The sequence below is a fragment of the Canis aureus genome, chromosome 6 (assembly GCF_053574225.1).
Source record: "Canis aureus isolate CA01 chromosome 6, VMU_Caureus_v.1.0, whole genome shotgun sequence".
Classification (NCBI taxonomy): domain Eukaryota; kingdom Metazoa; phylum Chordata; class Mammalia; order Carnivora; family Canidae; genus Canis; species Canis aureus.
Genome location: NC_135616.1, coordinates 16,241,022 through 16,260,803, shown reverse-complemented (window position 1 = coordinate 16,260,803; position 19,782 = coordinate 16,241,022). Strand labels below are relative to the sequence as shown.

The 19,782-nt window shown below is 43.1% G+C and overlaps 1 protein-coding gene across 1 annotated transcript in view; it reads left to right on the top strand.

Annotated features, from left to right (window-relative positions):
- NPC1 (NPC intracellular cholesterol transporter 1) overlaps positions 1 to 19,782 on the top strand; it is a 53,017-nt gene that overhangs the window by 2,739 nt on the left and 30,496 nt on the right. The window contains exons 2-4 of the mRNA XM_077900266.1: positions 12,686 to 12,808; positions 13,989 to 14,095; positions 16,108 to 16,283. Coding sequence (XP_077756392.1) covers positions 12,686 to 12,808; positions 13,989 to 14,095; positions 16,108 to 16,283 — 406 coding nt within the window. The remainder of the gene's footprint in view (positions 1 to 12,685; positions 12,809 to 13,988; positions 14,096 to 16,107; positions 16,284 to 19,782) is intronic.

Here is a 19,782-nt window from a genome sequence, read left to right as displayed (position 1 = left end):
TCTTATTTTTTTTTTTTAAGATTTTATTTTATTATTTATTCATGAGAGACACAGAGAGAGACCGAGAGAGAGAAAGAGAGAGGCAGAGACATAGGCAGAGGGAGAAGCAGGCTCCATGCAGGGAGCCCGATGCGGGACCCGATTCCGGGTCTCCAGGATCACGCCCTGGGCCCAAGGCAAGCGCCAAACCTCTGAGCCACCCAGGGATCCCCTCATCAGTGTCTTATGATTTTCATCTCCTTCGTTAAATTTATTCCTAGATATTTTATTCTTTTTGAGGTAATTGTAAATGGAAATGTTTTCTTCATTTCTCTTTATGATGTTTCATTGTTAGTGTATAGACACGCCACAGATTTCTCCGTACTGATTTTATATCCTACAATTTACTGAATTCATGTATCATGTCATCTGCAAATAGTGGGAGTTTTACTTTTTCCTTTCTGATTTGGATGCCTTTTATTTATTTTATCTAATTGCCATGACTAGGATTTCCAATGTTATGTTGAGCAAAAGTGACAAGAATAGGCATCCTGTTCTTACTTACCTATCATCTTGTTGATGTGATATATCACACTAATTGATCTATAGATGTTGAACCATCCTTGAATCCACAGAATAAATCTCACCTAGTCATGTTTTATGATCTTTTTAATATGTTATTGGATTTGGTGTGCTAATATTTTGTTGAGGATTTTTGCATCCGTGTTCATCAAGAATATTGGACTGTTGGTTGTTGTTTTTTTAATAGTGCCCTGGTCTGGTTTTGGTATAAGAGTAACACTGGCCTCATAAAATGTGTTTGAAAGCTTTTCCTCCTCTTCAATTTTTGGAAGACTTTGAGTGTATGTATTAAATCTTTTAATGTTTGGTGGAATTTGCCAGTGAAGTTGACTGGTCCTGGGACGTTTGTTTTGAGATTTTTGATTTCTGTTTCATTCTCCTTACTAGTAATCAGTCTATTCAGATTTCCTATTTTTTCGTGATTCAGTCTTGTGAGACTGCGTGTTTCCAGGAATTTATCCATTTCTTCTAAGTTGTTCTGTTTGTTGGTTTGTAATTGTTCATAGTAGTCTCTTAACGATCCTTTATGTTTATGTGATATTAGTTGTAACTTCTCTTTTATTTCTGATTTTGAGCCCTCTCTTTTTTTTCCTAGTCACAGACTGAGGAAGGGATGGGAGAAAATACTCCATACAAATGGAAATTGAAAGAATACTGAAGTAACTATACTCATGTCAGACAAAATAGACATTAAAACAAAGACTGTAATAAAAGACAAGAGCATTCATTACCTAATGGTAAAGAGGTAGATCCAGCAAAAAGATGTAACATTTATAATGATAGATGCACCCAACATTGGAGCACCAAAATATATAACACAAATATTTACAGACCTAAAGGGAGAAATTGAAAGCAATAAAACAGTAGTAAGAGGTTTTAATAGCTCACTTTCATCAATGAATAGACAAAAAAGTCAACAGGGAAACATGAGTCTTAAATGACACAGTAGACCAGGTGGACTTAATGGATATAGACAGAGCATGCTCCCTCTAAAAGCAGCACAATTTACTTCTCAAGTGTACATGGAATGTTCTACAGAATAAATCACACATTGGGTCACAAAACAAGCCTCAATAAATTCAAGAAGGTTGAAATCCATATCAAGCATCTTTTCCGACATTAGTATGGAACTAAAAATTACGAGAAGAAAATAGGAAAACCCACAAAAAGGAGATTAAACAGCATGCTACTGATCAATCAGTGGGTCATTGAAGAAAATCAAAGGAGAAATTTAAAAATATCTAGAGACAAATTAAAACAAATATGACCTACCATGATCTGTGGGATGCAGCAAAAGGGGTTCTTAGAGCAAAGTTCATAGTGATACAGGCCTACTTCAATACAGAAGAAAATTCTCAACTGCAACTTTATACCTAAAGGACCTAGGGGGAAAAGCCCCAAATTAGTAGAAAGAAGGGATTAATAAAGATCAGAGCAGAAATAAATGAATTAGAAACTAAAAAGATGAGAAAGGTTCAGTGAAATTAGGAACTGGTTCTTTGAACAGAGAAAATTCACAAACTCTCAGCTGCATTCACTGCTATTACTGCGTCGGCAGTGTTCTATTTTATTTTTAAAGATTTTGTTCATTTATTCATGAGAGACACAGAGAGGCAGAGACCTAGGCAGAGGGAGAAACAGACTCCTTGCAGGGAGCCTGATGCAGGACTGGATCCCAGGATCACAACCTGAGCAGAAGGCAGGGGTGGGGGGAGGAGGGAGAAAGTCTAAGGATATAGTGTTGATTAAACCAGATGAGGATGTTAGAGTGGAACTCTGGGAACCCTGTGCCCTTGTGCCCACTCATCTACGTGTCGGTAACAATGAGGTAGTAAATCATAGGGAAAAGCAGATTCAGGAGCTTCCCTGGATTAGGAAAAACCCCTCCTTAAATTTCTGGGTAGTTCTTAGAAGCAGGTAGGTTTTGCTGACCCAGTAAGGGTCCAAGAACCAAGAGAAGAGCTGTGGCTCCCTCCTTTGCGTATGTGGAGGGGATCCCTAGATGTGTGGGCTTGTGGAAGAGCATATCTCTGGTGCCTGGTTGGAGAGGAGGCAGAGAAGGGCAGGGAGGTGGTTTGGAATGGGGTCAGTGGATAGACTATCACTAGCTCTTGCTTTGGGGACGTTGCTCTCTCAAGATTTAGGGTTTTGTTTTGTTTTTTGAAGACAATAGCTTGTAGGATTATTGGGGTTATTAGGGAACATGATACATAGATCATATCACTGTAGTAAAAACTCAAGAAACAGTAGCAATTCTGTGCCTTAAAGAAAATACAGCTATTCAGTTTGCCTGGAGTTTTAGGTCAGGATCTAGTAGGCAGGCTTCACATTGGTAAGTGACTTTAACTTACCTCTGAAATCCTTTTGCCTCAAGGTAATATCAAGACGGATGGCCGAGTGCTTTTCTTCCTAGGACTTTAAGACAGGTCAGAAGTTCATCATGAGTCTCTTGCAAAATGCCTTGGAGGGTCTGTAAATCTTAACTGGAAATATTCCTTTATTTTACAAATTAGCTTCCTCTGTGGCCAGAAGCTTCCAATATCCCTGAACAGACTAGGGGGGTAAGGAGAGAGGTTTGCTTTTAGACTTCTTAACCAGTGATAGCACCTTGTCTGGGTTCAGTGTGAGCACTCAGGAAGTTCTGTCACAGAATTAGCAGACATAGTTGTCCTTGGTAAGGTCTGATAGACATTTTGAGGGGATTTTTGCCTTTCTTAATTCTTAGTTTTTACAGATGATGAAATAACACTAGACTGCACGGCTTTTAAACCCTGTGGTTGGGCAGCCCGGGTAGCTCAGCAGTTTAGCGCCGCCTTTGGCCCAGGGCGTGATCCTGGAGACCCAGGATCAGGTCCCGCATCAGGCTCCCTGCATGGAGCCTGCTTCTCTCTCTGCCGCTCTCGCTCTCGCTCTCACTCTCACTCTCACTCTCTGGGTGTCTCTCATTAATAAATAAAAATCTTAAACCCTGTGGTCATCCAAATAATGTGTGTGGTTTTGAGAAATCATATGTATCTCTCTCTTCTGTCTGTAATTTTTGCAAGCTTTTTCTTGAGATCTTGAAACATAGTGAGGCCTAGGTAGAAAATAAGCCATTAAAATGGTTTTTCCTGAAGAGATCGACAAGGGTTTAATCTTCTGACCAGAGAGCACTGAAGAAAACCCACATTCGCCCCAATTTCAGATGGTTAATCTTTCCCAGTCTCTCCTACTCCCTGATTGATGCTGGGATATCTAATTAACATAAGTAATCAAGGGAAAATGAGGTTTTTATTTTAGCGAGTGGGCAGAAAGAAAACGACTTGCTGAATAGGTCTTTGTATTGCTTCAGTGTTTGTCATGTTACCCAGAACAAAGAATCCCTCTGGTCTGAAGACAGTATGATCTCTCTTTTCCTGGGTAACCCTTCCCCACCCTCCCCTCCTCCCAAAAGGGAGTCTTTTCAGGGTGTTTTAAGGATGACACAGTATCTACTGCAGAAGCCAGGGTTAGGCCATCTCTGATCGTGGGCACCCCTTTCTGCCCTGACACCCACAGCTCTGTCAAAGGCATAAGCTCTCCAGCCAAATAAACTACTTGCTATCAAAACTCTGCCTGTCTTCCAAGGCCCAGTTCAAATGCTACATCATCCAGGGCATTTGTTATCCTATTCCCCAACTAAAATGCCTTCTCTCTGAGGCTCTAAGTCAGTGTTTATACTGCAGCAGCAGCTTTTACCTGGGTGTGGGTCGGGGCTTTTCCTCTCACCAAGAGTGATCTTGGGTAGGCCAGTGATCCCCTGGAGCCTCTGTCTCCTCCTCTGGAAGATCAGGTTAACATCTATGCCTACTTCTCACAGTGCACAAGGAAAGAGCAAAATATTGCTTGAATTGAAGTAGCAGATTGTAGGCTCCTTGAGGGCAAGAACTGTACTTTACCATTTCCAAAAGGGCCAGGACTCTCTTTTCTGAGTCATCAGATCATTGGATCTCCATGGGTTTAGGTGTAGGGATAGGATGGAAGGATTCAGAAGCTAGTTGAAACCGGAATTGCATTGCTTTCTGGGTGATAATAATCAACTGTGGCCCAATAAATTTTTCTTTGCTTGGATTTATGCCTCTTATTTTCAGTCTTTAGAATATTCGCTTTGGCAAGAAAACTTAGGGGGAAAAAGAAAAAAACTGTTTCGCATTTGTTTTGTTTTTTACATTCCACCCAAACCTGTTTCTGGTGCAAGTGTGCCGTTGGAGGATTTGAGAGGGAAGTTTTCATATTTGTTCTTTATCTTATTGTCCCTTAGGCCACAGAGGAACTCAAGTTCCTGCCATTCACTAGTTTCATAAATATAAAGTGGTTGCTGTGGGCACAGTGTAGGTACAAAAATAGACCAACAGTACTACCTGTACAGAAAGCAATCCAGAAACTGTAAAGTGCTGTGTAAATGTTAGCAGTCTCTGTCCCTGACTCGTTCATAGTTGACAGGAAGAAGGGTGAATACATAAAATTACAATATAGTGCAAAATGTACTCTTAACAAAGGGAAGAACAAAACATTATGGGGAGTCAATTTTTGAGCTGATCTTTGGAGGGTGAATTAATGCTTACCAAGTAGACAAGAGGAAGCTGGAGAAAATAGGGGGGAGTTACCTGGTTATTACAAAAAAACATTCAATTGTATACTTGAAAAGGGTAAATTTTATGGTATGTAAGTTATCTCAAAACTTTTTCAGAGTGATATTTTAGATTACAAGAAACTACAAAAAAAAGTTACCTAATTTGTGCATAGTACTCCATTGCTAGGACACATCTGGTCTCGTTTTAACATCACAGGACCGCTTTAAGATACATGGGATACTGTGTTTCCTGTTTTGCAGGAAATTAAGGATACTAAGGCTCAAGTTTGTCCCAAAGTCACATAGCTGGTAAATGGCAGACTAAGGGCGTGAACCACTGTCTCCTGACTTGTGCTCTAATTTATTCAAATTTAAAATATTGCTACCAGATTCTCCATATTTAGCAAGCAAAATTGAATGAGTGTTGAACAGCTGATCCAGAGGGCCAATAGGGCATCTCCTTCATGGCTTGTTTCTAGCTCCAGTCTGGCTTCTCCAAAAGCCACTGATGAATCAGGAATCAATTTAGCCTGCTGGCCTGTCCCTTTGTTCAGTTGCCACACCGTGTGAATGTTCCATAGGAAAAGACCTGTGGACGAAATATACTCCCATCTACTTCCTTGGTTTTGTTTTAGTCTTGTGGCTTTTGGGTTATTTTTCAAACCTGTGGGTGTGAAGGCTCAGAAATGTCTAATACCAAGTAGTATGATCTTGGCAAGTCACTTAAGGAAACGGTAAGCTAGAGGGGTTATTTGTAAGGCAAAGACTAGCTGAGACTAGAAATGAAGTAAATACCCATTTACAGGCATGCCTGGTGCTCCCACAAATTATCCTTTGTTATGTAGACATGATCTCCCCAGGTTAGCTCTAAAACAGAGTTCCAGAGATTTCCATCACCAGAAGTCAGACCAGACCAGCCTCCACCCCAAATGTCCCACCATGTTTGTTTGGTCTGCCTACCTGACTCCAAGAATGAAGCAGGCAGCTTAGTCTCTGGATAGGATTCTCTGTGTCCGTTCCTCCGTCCCATCCTGCGTTGTCATGACTGGTCAGGCCAGCCTGTCTGCTCCCTGCAGAGGCCTCTCCCTACCCCTTACCACCTACCCGAGCTCCCTTGCTGGAACTTGAGCTGGTGTGTCCCCAGGGTCTGCCATGAGCTCTCCCCATCCAGGACAGCGGTAGAAATGAGAGGACCCAGCCCTGCACTCCACATGCCATGGGGGTGGCCAGGGCAGTCCTGGAGCTGAGGATGGTCAGTGAGAGCTAACCTGACTTGACAGCTGCCTAGAGACATACATAAAAAGATGTAAATGGGAGTCATTATTTCCACAGGTGAACATGTGTGTGTGTAAAGAGATGTATCCTCAGAGCTCTGTCTGTGTGACACTCTGAGGATACATCTGTACAAACTGAGCTGGAGTTTGAGCAGTACAGCAGCTAGAGAGACCAGGGAAACGATAGTGTTTAATTAACTTGGCCTTTAAAATCTTCATTCTTGTTACTGGTTTTGTCACATACTAACCCTGTGACCTCAGAGAATCTTCCCTGAGCCTTGGTTTCATTACCTGTAAAATGCCGCCGTACTACTCCAGAGGTATCAGAGAAGTACAGGAGGCAGTAAGGAAGAAAGCACTTAACTTTGTCACCAGCATGAGGTTGACATTCATGAAGCATTTTGTTATGAGTTAGTTAATACGTCAGATTTACTACAGGCGGCCCAGAGTGTACGATTCTGTTGCTCATGTTCCAAACTTCTCCATATGATAAGATGTGCTTTTGTAGAGTTCTCCTTTAGAGTTTATTTAGCAGTTGCTATAGTTGCTGACATATAGCAGAAGGGGCTTTGTTTTTAACCTGCTGAACTACTGTTATTACTGGGAAAAAAAAAAAAAAAAACTTCTCTGTCTAATCGTATACCCAATAATTAAGCTCTAGAGCATGTTGTGAAATAGCCATATGCCCTGACCTTTAAAAGTGGAGACACTCTAGCCTTGTAACTACTAAATTCTGGTGGGAAGCCAAAACAACCCATACTTCTCATTTCTGAACTTACACAATCCATTTGAAGTCCTGAACTGATCGAGAGATTTGATGGTTTCTGAATGGGTGACCACTGGGTAAGGTACTGCAGAGCCCCTCAGAGGAAATATAACAGCTGGGCTCTGCTCTTGATGACTTTGCGGGCTTACAAGGGACTGGAGACAATAGCCAGAAACTACCCTTGGAGCTTCTCCCTACATATCCAACTTGCAATTCTCAGAAATTCTGCTTCATCCTAGGATGAAACCCACAGATCACAGCCTGGCCAGAGCTTGTTGTTCTGAATAAAGCTTTCTCTGTCACCCCTACACCCATCATGTACCTGTTGTCTGTGGTTGCATTTGAACCACAACAGGCTTGTTGAGTATTTTCCACAAAGACCTTATGGTGCATAAGCCTACAATATTTAATACTTGGCGCTCCATGGAAAAGCTTATTTACACCCCGCCCCCAGGGGATCCAGCTTGTGGCGGGTAAGTGATAGGAACAGATACTACCCCACCGGAGCTCTGGTCTCAGAACACCTGCTGACTTGAGCCACTGTGATGGATGCCTCTAAGGGCAGCCAGTTGCTGCCTGGGCTGACCTGCCTCTGCCCTCAGGCTAGCTCACCTGATGGGGGGCAGCACCAACGCTGGAACCAGGTCAGAGGAGTCAGAATGAAGCTTTAATGGAGGTGACTGCCTTGGGAGAGGCTTTTAAGGTAGGGATGCAACCTATGGAGAAGCACTGTGGTCTGGCCTTCCAGGTCCAGATGAATATAGTGAAGGGCAGGTTCAAGTTGAGCCAGAAGCCAGTGTGTGTGGGGTTGTCAAGACTTACTCGTTATAAAGCTATTTGAAAGTTACTGCACTTGTAGGTGTTTGTGGGTATATGTCTCTACAGGTTACCTGCTGGGAGGAATTAAAAGCCTAGAAGACCCAGCTCTATGATGTTAGCATTGGTTAAATCTGAGAAAGAGGGTGGGGGTGGGGGAGCTTCCGGTGTTACTTCGCATACACCTGTGAGGTTTTGCAGATTTGTCATGAGTGGGTATGGAGTCCATGATTAAAGGAAATAAATCCTACAGTCATTTATCTTTAATATTATAGGAATCGGTAAAATGTTAAAATGCTTCAATAAGATCGTTCTTGGGGTATAAATAGCCCTGTGAATGGTCAGTGTCCACAAGATCTGTGAAGAGTCGCTGTCCTTTCTTTAGATTCGGATCTCTGGGACTTGAGCGGAGCTTTAACGAGACGTGTCACCTGGCGCTCAGACCCGTAGTTTTGATTCTGTCTGAACTGGCCGTCAGGCTGCTCCATTGGGTAGTGATGGTTGATGTGTGATGGTTGACAGAGTGCTCCCTGCAGCCCTTGCCACTGGGCTTTTCTCTTACATGAAGGACATCTGGGCTCATGTCTCATGGTAAAACACATAGTATAAAACTGGCAGCTTTTAACTATACAGTCCGTGTGACATGAGGACCAAAGCTGTTGCTGTGCAGCCACCATCAGTCTCCAGCACTGAGCTCGTGTTGGATCAGGTGCACTTTGGGCTCTGGCCGACCTCAGACAGTGCTAGGTTTTATTTCAGTGTTGCTTCCCTAAGTGGGCATTACACTGGTGTGAAGTCAGCAGCAGGCATGCTTGTATCCGCGTAAAGGCAGCGCCCAGCCACACCTTACTTTTAGAAAGCAGGTGCTTTGCTTAGAAAGGAGGCGAGCGCCCCGTGGGAGCTGTTGCATAGTACACTCTTGGTGTCAGCTTCTGCTGCCCTGACATTCCAGGGATCCTAAGGTCCATCTGTCCTTGTCCGTCAAGTCCTGAGCACCTGCTGTGCTGTTGCGATTTGGAGACTGGAAATCCAGCCGTCCCAATGCCAGCTAGGTTCTTGGTGGGATACGGAGGTGAGCGTGGCCCAGCCGAGAGTGACCCTTGGGGTGGCCTGAGGAACAAGAACCCAGGCTTCCAGACCAGCCAGGCTTCGGGTGGCATCTGGCTCTGCCACTTTTAGGTGTGGCCTCAGATGAGTCACTCCACCTGGGTAATTGTCAGTTTTTTCATCTGTAGAGTGGTGTTATTCCAGTTCGGGCCTCACAGGTCTGAGGATTAAGGGATCCAGTGCCTGGATTAAGGGAGAGGTGGGAGCAACCCCCGCTGGTGGAGCTCAGGGAGGGGAGGGGCTGTGCTTGACTGGGTCGAGAAGGCCCCTGGGGGAGGTGGTGGTTGAAGAGTGGCCTTGGCAGGTAGCGGGAGTGTAGGGAGTATAGGGGAGGGAGGCATGAACAGTGCAGGGGCAGGCAGGTCCCGCTCCGTATGGGACGGAAGGTAAGGACAGGTGGGAGATGAGCATGGACACTGGAGCCATGTCAGGCACCTGGAGCTGGTCTCATAGGCACCGGGAAGGTGGATGGTGGGTTTCTGGGCATTGGAAAGCTGTGGAGCCTCAGCTCAGCAAGAGTCCAGCTGACTTGCCAAGGTCTGCACAGGAGGTGGCAAGGCGGCCTATAGGGAGTCCGTGCCCAAGGGAGCAAAGGATGGCTGTGTGCTCAGTAGGAAGGGAAGGCAGGGGCACCAGAAAGTGCACTTGTACCGGGAGCTTCCCCAGGAGGTGAGCTTGGCAGTAGAGGAGAGATTGGTTTCCTTTGGATCACCTGGGATTGTGGGTCACGTAACCGCAAGTGCAACTAGAGAGAAATTGGGGTCATTTGACCAAGAGGAAGAATGAAATCAGAGCGGTGTTTATTGGGAGGAGCAGGTGAAGGGATGCACAGAGAGATGAGGTTGAGAGGCTAGAAGAGGGGTCAGGTGGTGGAGGTCCCTGAGGAGGCTGAGAGGCGCTGCCCCAGCCGGGCCGGCTCCACAGCAGTGTTTTCAGCTGAAGGTAATTAGAGGAGGGTGAGGCAAGAGAGAGCTGAGGGGAAAAGAGGGCTCCCCCACCAGCACAGCAGTGTGAGTGAGCACACACGTGCCTATGCCTTGTGCAAGGGGGCGGGGGCGCTAGAGTGAGGACCTTCATTACGCAGTGATTACATTTTACCCAAAGTCTGTTTCTGGAACTAGAATGTTCTGGCTCTGCCTCTCTCGGACAGATAAACCTCTCTGTGCCTCCCATTTCCTCATCTGTGAAATGGGTATAATGGCACCTCCCTCATCAACTTGTTGTGAGGATATTAATCGGACTAATATATGAAGAGCAGTGAATCAGTGCTTCACACAGAGTAAATGGCTCATCAGCACCTTCAGGCCCCACTGGGTCGGGGCTGCTTCTAGAAGCAGGATGACTGAGAAGCAAACCTACAAGCATTGAGTCAAGCAGAATTTTCCTGGGCCCAAAGAAATCTCAGGTGTTTTAGTCCAGCTCTTTGGGACCCCTTTGCTGAGGTCCCAGCAGTTGGGAGACATTAATAATAATTACGCTTGCATTTGATTGCATAGCACTTTACAGTTTAGTAAGTACTCCCACCTCCAGTCCCATAGGCCACCTTCACAGCAAACCTGAAAGATTGGCTGCCGTCCACAGAGAACAAAACTGCTCAGCACGGTCAAGTAACCCGCTGCACGTGCAGTCAGGCTCAGCGTGCATGTTGGTTGAGACGCTCATGAGCTCTGAGGATCGGAACCCGAGACTCCTGACCTCCCCCCACTTCCTTTTCCCACCGCTATTCTACCTGACTGTGGAAACGTTGCTTTCAAGTAAGAGACGTGAGGTTCCCATAAAGGATCAGTGGGAACCGCATACTTTCATAGCGCTGAAGGCTGAGGAAAGGGAACTCCACATGACCGCCCCCTCCTGTTAGTCATGCCAGCATCGTGGTTCATTGACTGGGTTTGTCACTTCAGTGGGTGACTTGCAAGGGTGCCCCAGACCTGGACCTGCTTGCCCTTTGGGTCTGTTGAATGATCTGTGAGGTCTAAGGCTGGATCACTTGTATTTAAGTTACACGTCGATACCAGCAGTTATGCCACCTCCTTAGCAAAAGGGCAGAAAAGCCTTTTCAAACTTAAGTAGATGGATCATTTCCTTTTAGTATTTAGGAAAGAGTGATTCCCTGGAATTACTAGGTTCATGGACTAATTGCTACAATTCTTTTTAAATAAAAATGGTGGTGAAATTTTGCACCTTCTTGCCAGAGATTTGGTATGTGGCATTGTTGAAAACTGGTCACTTCCTCATTTGTATAATTTCCTTTCCTTGTGGCCTAAACTTGACTCTTAATGAGTCTAGATAGGAATAAGTCATAGATTCTGTTTTAAAATATCTGAAGACTGAGGGGCACCTAGTTGGCTCAGTCAGTTGAGTGTCCAACTTTTATTTTTGGCTCAGGTCGTGATCTCAGGGTCGGGGGATCGAGCCCCGCATCAGGCTCCACACTTAGCATGGAGTCTGTTTGGGATTCTCTCCCTCTGACCTTCCTGCTCACTCTCTTGCTCGCTCTCAAATAAATCTTAAAATATCTGAAGAAATGAATTCAAAGGAATCTTGATCTTTTCGATACCCCACACATACACACCCCAACCTCCTGCAAGCTTTTTTCCTGTCATGTTTCCAGCTCTGTCTGTGGTGAGATGTGTATCTTGATGCTAGGGGCCAGCACAGACTGACTGACCTCCTTGAACATGTGTTGGTCGGGAACATGTGTTGGTCGCTGGCCACTGCCGCTGGAGAGAATTCACTCAGTTGCTTTTCTCAGATTTTTTTCCAGGGGCTTTTCCATGAGGTATCTTGGGAGTCATGGTTGCTTCTTGAGAGCCTTTGTTTCCCCATGGGCCAGATGATTGCAAGACCGTGGAGGCCCGTGGCCTTGGCCAGCATGACCAGGCTTGCCAACGTGATGATTCACACTGCTCCCTCCTCCCCTTCTGAACTTTCTGACAGCCTTGTGACTCTGACGTGGGAAGTACCAGTGGCTCTCGAGAAACCTTTATTGAAGAGTTGAATGTTTTTCTTTTAAGATTGCTGAGGTGGTTTTCCATAAAGTTAGCACATGCCTTGCTTTCTACTTAAATCTGGAGGACACTGTGTTTATTCTTGTTCCTTCTTAGGGTTTGTTAGTGCTTTCAGGTTTGCTTTTCATGTTACTCATGATGCGCTGATAGAAATTTACCTAAATATATGTGGAAATGTTCTTTTATTACTTGGAGCTTATATAGTTTCTTATGCAGATATGCAAATATAGTGCCTTAGTAATTGCAGACTCACATACTGTCTTGCTTTCTTTCCTCTACACTGATTCTTAGTGATCCTTACAGGAAGTATAGCTTCCGTCATCAACAAATTACATGATTTCTATGACCTCCTTCACTGACTGACTTGACAAGCCCGTATTGGGCATCTGGTGTATCTTAATATTTTTTTCAAAATGTTAACTAACCAGTGCCTCTCACTGCCACTTCATTTTGCAGATAATGTTGGAAGGTTCTGTACTGGTGTTTGAAGGGGTGCTTTTTGCCACTGAAATTTCCTTTAGCCTTTGGGGCCCTGATGAATGGAGTTTTGTGTCAACTCTAGGTGTTTGCACAGTCCTGTGTATGGTATGGAGAGTGTGGAATTGCATCTGGAGACAAGAGGTATAACTGCCAATATTCGGGGCCACCAAAACCCTTGCCAAAGGATGGGTATGACTTAATGCAGGTAAGTTTGTTGTCTTGGGCTTTGGGAACACAAAATTATAATCCGAGATCCTCTGTAATTATACTGTAAATATCACGGTGGGGTGGGGCTGAAACTAACAGGCTTAATACCTATCCCAAACCTTATCTGGGGCACACAGTGGCACAGAAGATAATGTAACTTTAGAGGCAGAATTTCTCTGGGGCTGACTTCCTGCCTTTCTCTTGGTTTCCCCATAGCAGGTTACTATTTAGGGACTGACCTTGGTACCTCAAATGTTGCTCTTTGCAGCTTCTTGAAAATGTACTAGAAGTTACCTTTTTTTTTTTTTTTTTTTTTTAGTTCCTGGATTTTAGGACTCAAGCCCCCTAGGCTGCTAAGTAGCGTTGACTCTCTTGTCCTCTGTTTAGTGGTTCCTCCATTTTCCACCCAGAGCCTGTGACCTTTGGTTGCGACCAGGATTCTGTTCTTTCTTGTCTCGTTTACCATTCGTGATACACAGGGATATTAGAAAAGAACTGGTAAAATCAAGGTGAAAAGACTGGTGCTAGAGGCTTACATAATGTAAAATCAGGTTGACGGGGGAGCAGCAGGTCTCTTCAGCTTGCTTTCTGCTTTCATCAGAATTATTAAAGACATCTGACTTTCCCCAGAGTGACCAATGGAAGTAGTAGATCACATTTGGATTAAACTTAAACAGAAAACCTAAGAGTAAGAAGTAAAACAGATTGTCCAGGGAGGAGAGTGAGCTTCCAAATAAGAAAAAAAAAAAAATTGAAATATCTCTATTGCCTCTACTTTTGCAACTCCCTCATTTTGAATAGTAAATTTGATAGCCTTTTTTTTTTTAAGGTTTTATTGATTTATTTATTTGAGAGAGTGCACAAGTAGAGGAGGAATGGCAGGCATAGGGAGAGGGAGAAGCAGACTCCCCGCTGAGCAGGGAGCCCAATGCAGGGCTTGATCCCAGGATGCCGGGATTATGACCTTAGCCAAAGGCAGATGCTTAACCACCTGAGCCACCCAGGCACCCCAAATTTGAAAATCTTTTAAAAGAATTCTACAAGAACTTTGCAAACATGTTTCTTACCCATGTGTACCTAAAGAAGGACTAGGCGAATAAAATTGCCTTATTTCATTGAGGAATGTGGGTCCTCATCTGACTTGGCTACTGTGATAACCATGCTTTCTCACCCAAAAGGAGCTCTGTCCAGGATTATTCTTTGACAATGTCAGCGTGTGCTGTGACGTGCAGCAGCTCCGGACTCTGAAGGACAGCCTACAGCTTCCCCTGCAGTTCCTGTCCAGGTAGGCTGGCCTCCTGGCACACAGATAAAAAATGGGTTTAGGGTGCTTATTAACCAGGGACAGTCTGATTTACTCCTAAAAGTCAGTTTTCATGTTTGATGTTTCAAGAAAGTAATCTTATCAAGCATAATTTCTCAATAAAGTAATAGTTGTCAGACTTCATTTTCTACTTAGTTCCATGCAGAGCTGAGACATGGCTCTCCTCTGAGATGGTCCCTCCCCAAGGGTATCTGCACCGTGGACTGGGTCCTTTCACTTTTGAGCCTCTGGGTGCTGTGTGGACGAGAGGTTCTGGTGGTCCTGCCACATCTGTGACTGAGACCCTCCTCCATGTGGTCCCTAACATGGCCATCCTCCCCTCCCTGCCCCTGGATGGGATGTGGTTCTCTCTCCCTATAGTAATGTGAGATGCTAGAGCCCCAGTCCTCCATAGAGCTGGCCTTTGGTAGCTGTTAACAAGATTGTTCTGGCAATTTGCTGGTTTTGTCACAGTCCACTGTCCAGACTGTTCTCTATGACTGGGGCTGTGAAAAGGGCTGCATAATAGGTGTTCTCAAAGCTTACTCAGTGATTCTCACATGTGCCAAAGAACAAGCTGGTGGAGGTCTGTAGAACAGCACTTCATGGTATCTTTCTAAATATTTCACACCAAAGCACCCTGATAAATGTGGGTTGGAGGGACATAAGAAGAGGGGAAGCACTTCTCCGTGTGCATGTCATGGCAGGTGACAGGACAGTCGGCATCCACTGAGAAAACCCTCCCTGCTGCTTCCCAGGAGTTTAAATTGGCAATACAGAGTGGAAAACCTTTGCTAAACCATCCTTTCAGGACAGCATACCATATAGTAGATCAAAAAGTTGAGAACCTGATCAAACAGCATACCCTGTAGGCTAGGAGATGTTGATGGACTCATCATTCAGTCAAAATACATTTACTTAGCACCCTACACCAGTTGAGGCATTATGGACATAAGGATAACCAAGATCAAAAGATAACCAAACTTTCCCTCATGTTGTCAGCTCTTTTTTTTTTTTTTCAAAGCCAATAATGAGAAGCTAACATAGGGAATATTGTGGAGCTATCGAAACTGATGATTGCAGAGATGAAATGTAGTTACATGGCAAGAGATTTTTAATCCATGGAACATGGTAGAAATCTGCACCCCTGGAGCGCTTTCTGTTAGGATGGTGTAATTGTAGTTCCTGTTCTTGTCACGGTAGAGCACAGGACGCCTGAAAGCAGGTCAGGGTGCATGTCTGCTCCCTTACTAGACCAGGGGCAGTGAAGGCTGGGACCACCTTGCCTGCTCTGTGTCATGTGGCACGCGGAGTGGATCAGAACTGAGTGACCCCCATTGGTTGTGCCACGAGAATGCAGGTCTAACGCAGCAGTAGCTTTTGCGGCTAACAGTGAACCCAACTGGAGAGACATTTCTGCAACCCAGTAAGTCAGCATTAGGAGCTTCATCGGTGAACCTGGAGAGCAGACCGCTTGTAGTTCTCATGAAAACCCGTGTGCTTCTGCAGTGCACGCACCACCGCTGTTCTCACAGCTTCTTCTCAAGCCATGGGGAGATCCTCTTGTGTTTAGAAAGGGTCAAGGGATTACCCAGGGCTTAAAGAAAGCCGTTCAATAAGAAGGTGAAAATTCTAACATGTGAATCTCATTTTTCCCTTGTTTTCCCTTCTTCATCAGAGTGGTCACCATGACACTCCAAAGTCCTTTTAGCTTTAAGAAAAGGAAACATGTCGATAAATTATAAAACACAGAATTCAGAGAAGCATTTTTTTCCCTTCCTACAATTAAACCTGGACAACATATGTGTAGTAATTAGGGCAGTTTGTAAAGAGACCTCTGATTTTAGGTTTAGAACGGCTGGGTTTAAGATGTCTTCAGGCAATTTATTTGTCACCTTGTAAAATAAATTTTAAATGTTCTTTGTTGTAAATCATGTTTTCGCTGACCCTGTTACCTGTGAGATCAGACAAAATATAGTTTACTTTTTCTTTAGATGTCCATCCTGTTTTTATAACCTAATGAACCTGTTTTGCGAGCTGACATGTAGCCCTCGGCAAAGTCAGTTTCTGAATGTTACAGAAACTGAAGATTATGTTGATCCTGTTACAAACCAGACAAAAACGAACGTAAAAGAATTACAGTACTATGTCGGAGAGAGTTTTGCCAATGGTGAGTAAACTTTTAATTATTCCTTTTTTTATAGTTGGTATAAGGACTGTGGATTAATTGTTCCTTTCTTTTGTCAACTATGTGGAAAATGGCGGTTTTTAATTCTGTTGGCCATGAAACATGAGTTGTTGTTTTGTGTGTATCCAGAACTTGAGCTACAACCTATAAAACAATCTTTTTGAAGTATTTGCTTAACTCTATCCTAACTGTAAATTTCCACATGGAAATTTTTACTGCATGCAGGTTTACTTCTGTACATTTTAGAAGCCATTAGAACTTTGTTTCCAGTGGACCTGCATTGTGTGACTTCATGAGTTGTTGCAAAACTTGAGAGGGTTTGGAAGGGTAAAGCAGAGGAGAGGAGATTTGACTATGAAGAAACATATTACCATAAGAGAGAGTAAGCAGATACAACTGCAGAAAGGGACCCATAGCAGCTAGAAATCCTAGGACAGTCTGAGAAAGACCATCTAGCGTCAGTTGAAAATGATTGAGATAAAGGACTTCTAAAAGAATAGAACACAAGGGGAAAAGAATGAACAAATTAAGAGTAGAACCAACTGGCTCTATTGATGAAAAATAGTCCTTTAAGTGAACTAAAAGATAAACAGCAGATTCGACACAACTGAATAAGAACGTGCCCAGGAACGAATAAGAATTCAGCATATTAGAGCAACATACAGATTTAATTGTAATGATCATTTGAAAAGGTAATCACAAATTTAATAGAAAAATTTAAATACTAAAAAATAATATAAATTGATTTTAAAACAATTAAGATTGTAAAAAAAAATAAAAATAAAATAAATTAAAAAATAAAAGATTGTCCCCTTCACAAAAGCAACAAAAAATAAGTTGTATAGGAATAAATCTACCACAAGATGTGACATAAAGGACAACCAGACTGAGTGAAGAGAGATCATTTTGTCTAGAAACAGAACTTTGCATATGGAGAATTGATACATAACAGGTGCATTGTTACAAGTCATTGAAGGAAAGGGTGGGCTAGTTGATAAATAGTGTTAAAAAATTGATTAGTCCTCTAATTTTTATTTTTGCATATCATACCAAAAATGTATAGAATAAAAAATCCTAATTTTGGACATTTTGGAAGTGTAAAATATCTTTATGACTTTAAGATAAGAAAAGGTTCTAGAAGAGAGGAAAAGCAGAAACCATAGTGAAAAGATTTATAAACAATCAATATCTAGAGCAGTCATTGAAATGCAGATGAAAACAGTGAACTATCATTTCACATATCAGATTGGCATAAATGTAAAAAAAATCAGTCAATTCCAAATATTGGTGAGGATATTCAAGCAATAGGAGTGCTAATATACTGCACCACTGGTAACCATAACTTAGTGGAAGTGTTTGAAGACCATTTTAAAAACAATTTTTGCACTACCTGGTAAAGTTGAAGATAAGTATACCCTCATCCCAGAAATTCCATTTTTATAGCTGCCTGCCACAGAGAAAGTTTTTGTTTTTGTTTTTTAAGATTTTTTGTTAATTCATTTGAGAGAGAAAGCACAAGGAGGAGGAGAATAAGAAGCAGACTCCCCGCTGAGCTGGGAGCCCAATGTGGGGCTTGATCCCAGGACCTGGAGATCATGACCTGAGCCAAAGGCAGATGCTTAACCGTCTGAGCCACCCAGGTGCCCCTGCTGTAGAGAAACTCTTAATGCATGTAAACAAAGAATGATATAAGAACATTCATTGTAGGGTTTTTGCAATTATCAAAAACTAGAGACATCAAGAGAATGAGAAGGTAAGCATGACTGGGAGAAAATACTTGCAGGGGATCCCTGGGTGGCTCAGCAGTTTGGCGCCTGCCTTTGGCCCAGGGCGCGATCCTGGAGTCCCGGGATCGAGTCCCACATTGGGCTCCCTGCATGGAGCCTGCTTCTCCCTCCTCCTGTGTCTCTGCACCCCCCCCCGCCCCCCGTGTCTATAATAAATAAATAAATAAATAAATAAATAAATAAATAAATAATCTTTTTTTAAAAAAAAGAAAGAAAATACTTGCAGAAGACACATCTCACAAAGAATTGTTACAAAATATATGAAGAACTCTTAAAACTCAGTAATAAGAAAGTGAACAAACAACTTGACTGAATACATGGACACTGATCAGACACTTCATCATGATCAGACACTTCATCAGAGAAGATATACGGATGGCAGATAGCAGATGAAAAGATGCTCAACATTATATATTATCAGAAAAAGTTGAATTAAAACAACAGTGAGATACAGTTTGCAATAGTTACATGATTTACGTCCACACATACAGTAGAATGGCCAGAACCCAGGACGCTGACACCACCAAATGCTGGTGAGGAGGTGGAAGCACAGAAACTCTCATTCATTGCTGCGAATGCAGAGTGGCATAGCCACTTTGGAAGACAGCTTGGCAATTTCTTAGGAAACTAAAAATACTCTTATCATATGATCCAGCAATCATGCTCTTTGGCATTTACCCAAAAGAGTTGAAGACACGTCCACACAAAAACCCTTCCAGGCCTGCTTATAGCAACTTTATTCAAAACTTCCAAAACTTGAAGTAACCAAGATGCCCTTCGGTAGCTGAATAAGTAAACGGGGGTACACCTAGATAATGGAATATCATTCAGCACTAAAAAGAAAGGAGCTATCAAGGTATGAGATGACATGGAGGGACCTTTAAATCTTTAAATCTAGAAGCCAATATGGAAAGCCTACATCCTGAATGATTCCAGTTTTATTACATTCTGGAAGAGGCAAAACCATGGGGACAGTGAAAAAATGAGTCAGGGGCTGGGGGAAGCAGAGTGAGTAGGCACACAGAGGATGTTAAGGGCAGTGAGATTTGTTTAATTCTGTAATGGTGGGTACAAGTCATGGTATATTTGCCAAAACTCATAAAATGTACAACACCTAGTGTGAGCCCTAAAGTAGACTGTGGACTTTGGGTGACAGTGATGTGTCATCCTAAGTTCAGTTGTATAACAAATGCACCAGTTGGGTGCTGTGGATAGTGGCGAGGTTGTGCTTGTATTGAAGCAGGAGTTATATGGGAATTCTCAATTTTACCGTGAACCTAAAACTCCTTAAGAAGTCCATTAAAAAATATATAAATAGGGGCGCCTGGGTGGCTCAGTCTGTTGAGTGACTGCCTTCAGCTCAGATCATGATCCCAGGGTCCTGGGATCAAGCCCCATATTGGGCTCCCTGCTCAACGGGGAGTCTTCCCTTCCTCTCTACCCCTTCCTTCCACCCCCAGCTCATACTCTTGTCTCATATGCTCTCTCTTTTCTCTCTCTCCAATAAATAAAAAGTCTTTAAAAAGAAAAATCATTGAGGGCAGTAAATGCTAAGAGGGGAATGGATAAATATGTTGGAGCATAGTCATAGTCTATAATAGAATACTTAAAAATGTTTGAATTAGTTATGTCACTCACTTGAATGACTTAGAAAATTGAAAATAAGTTATGGGATATAGGTAGCATGTTGTTTA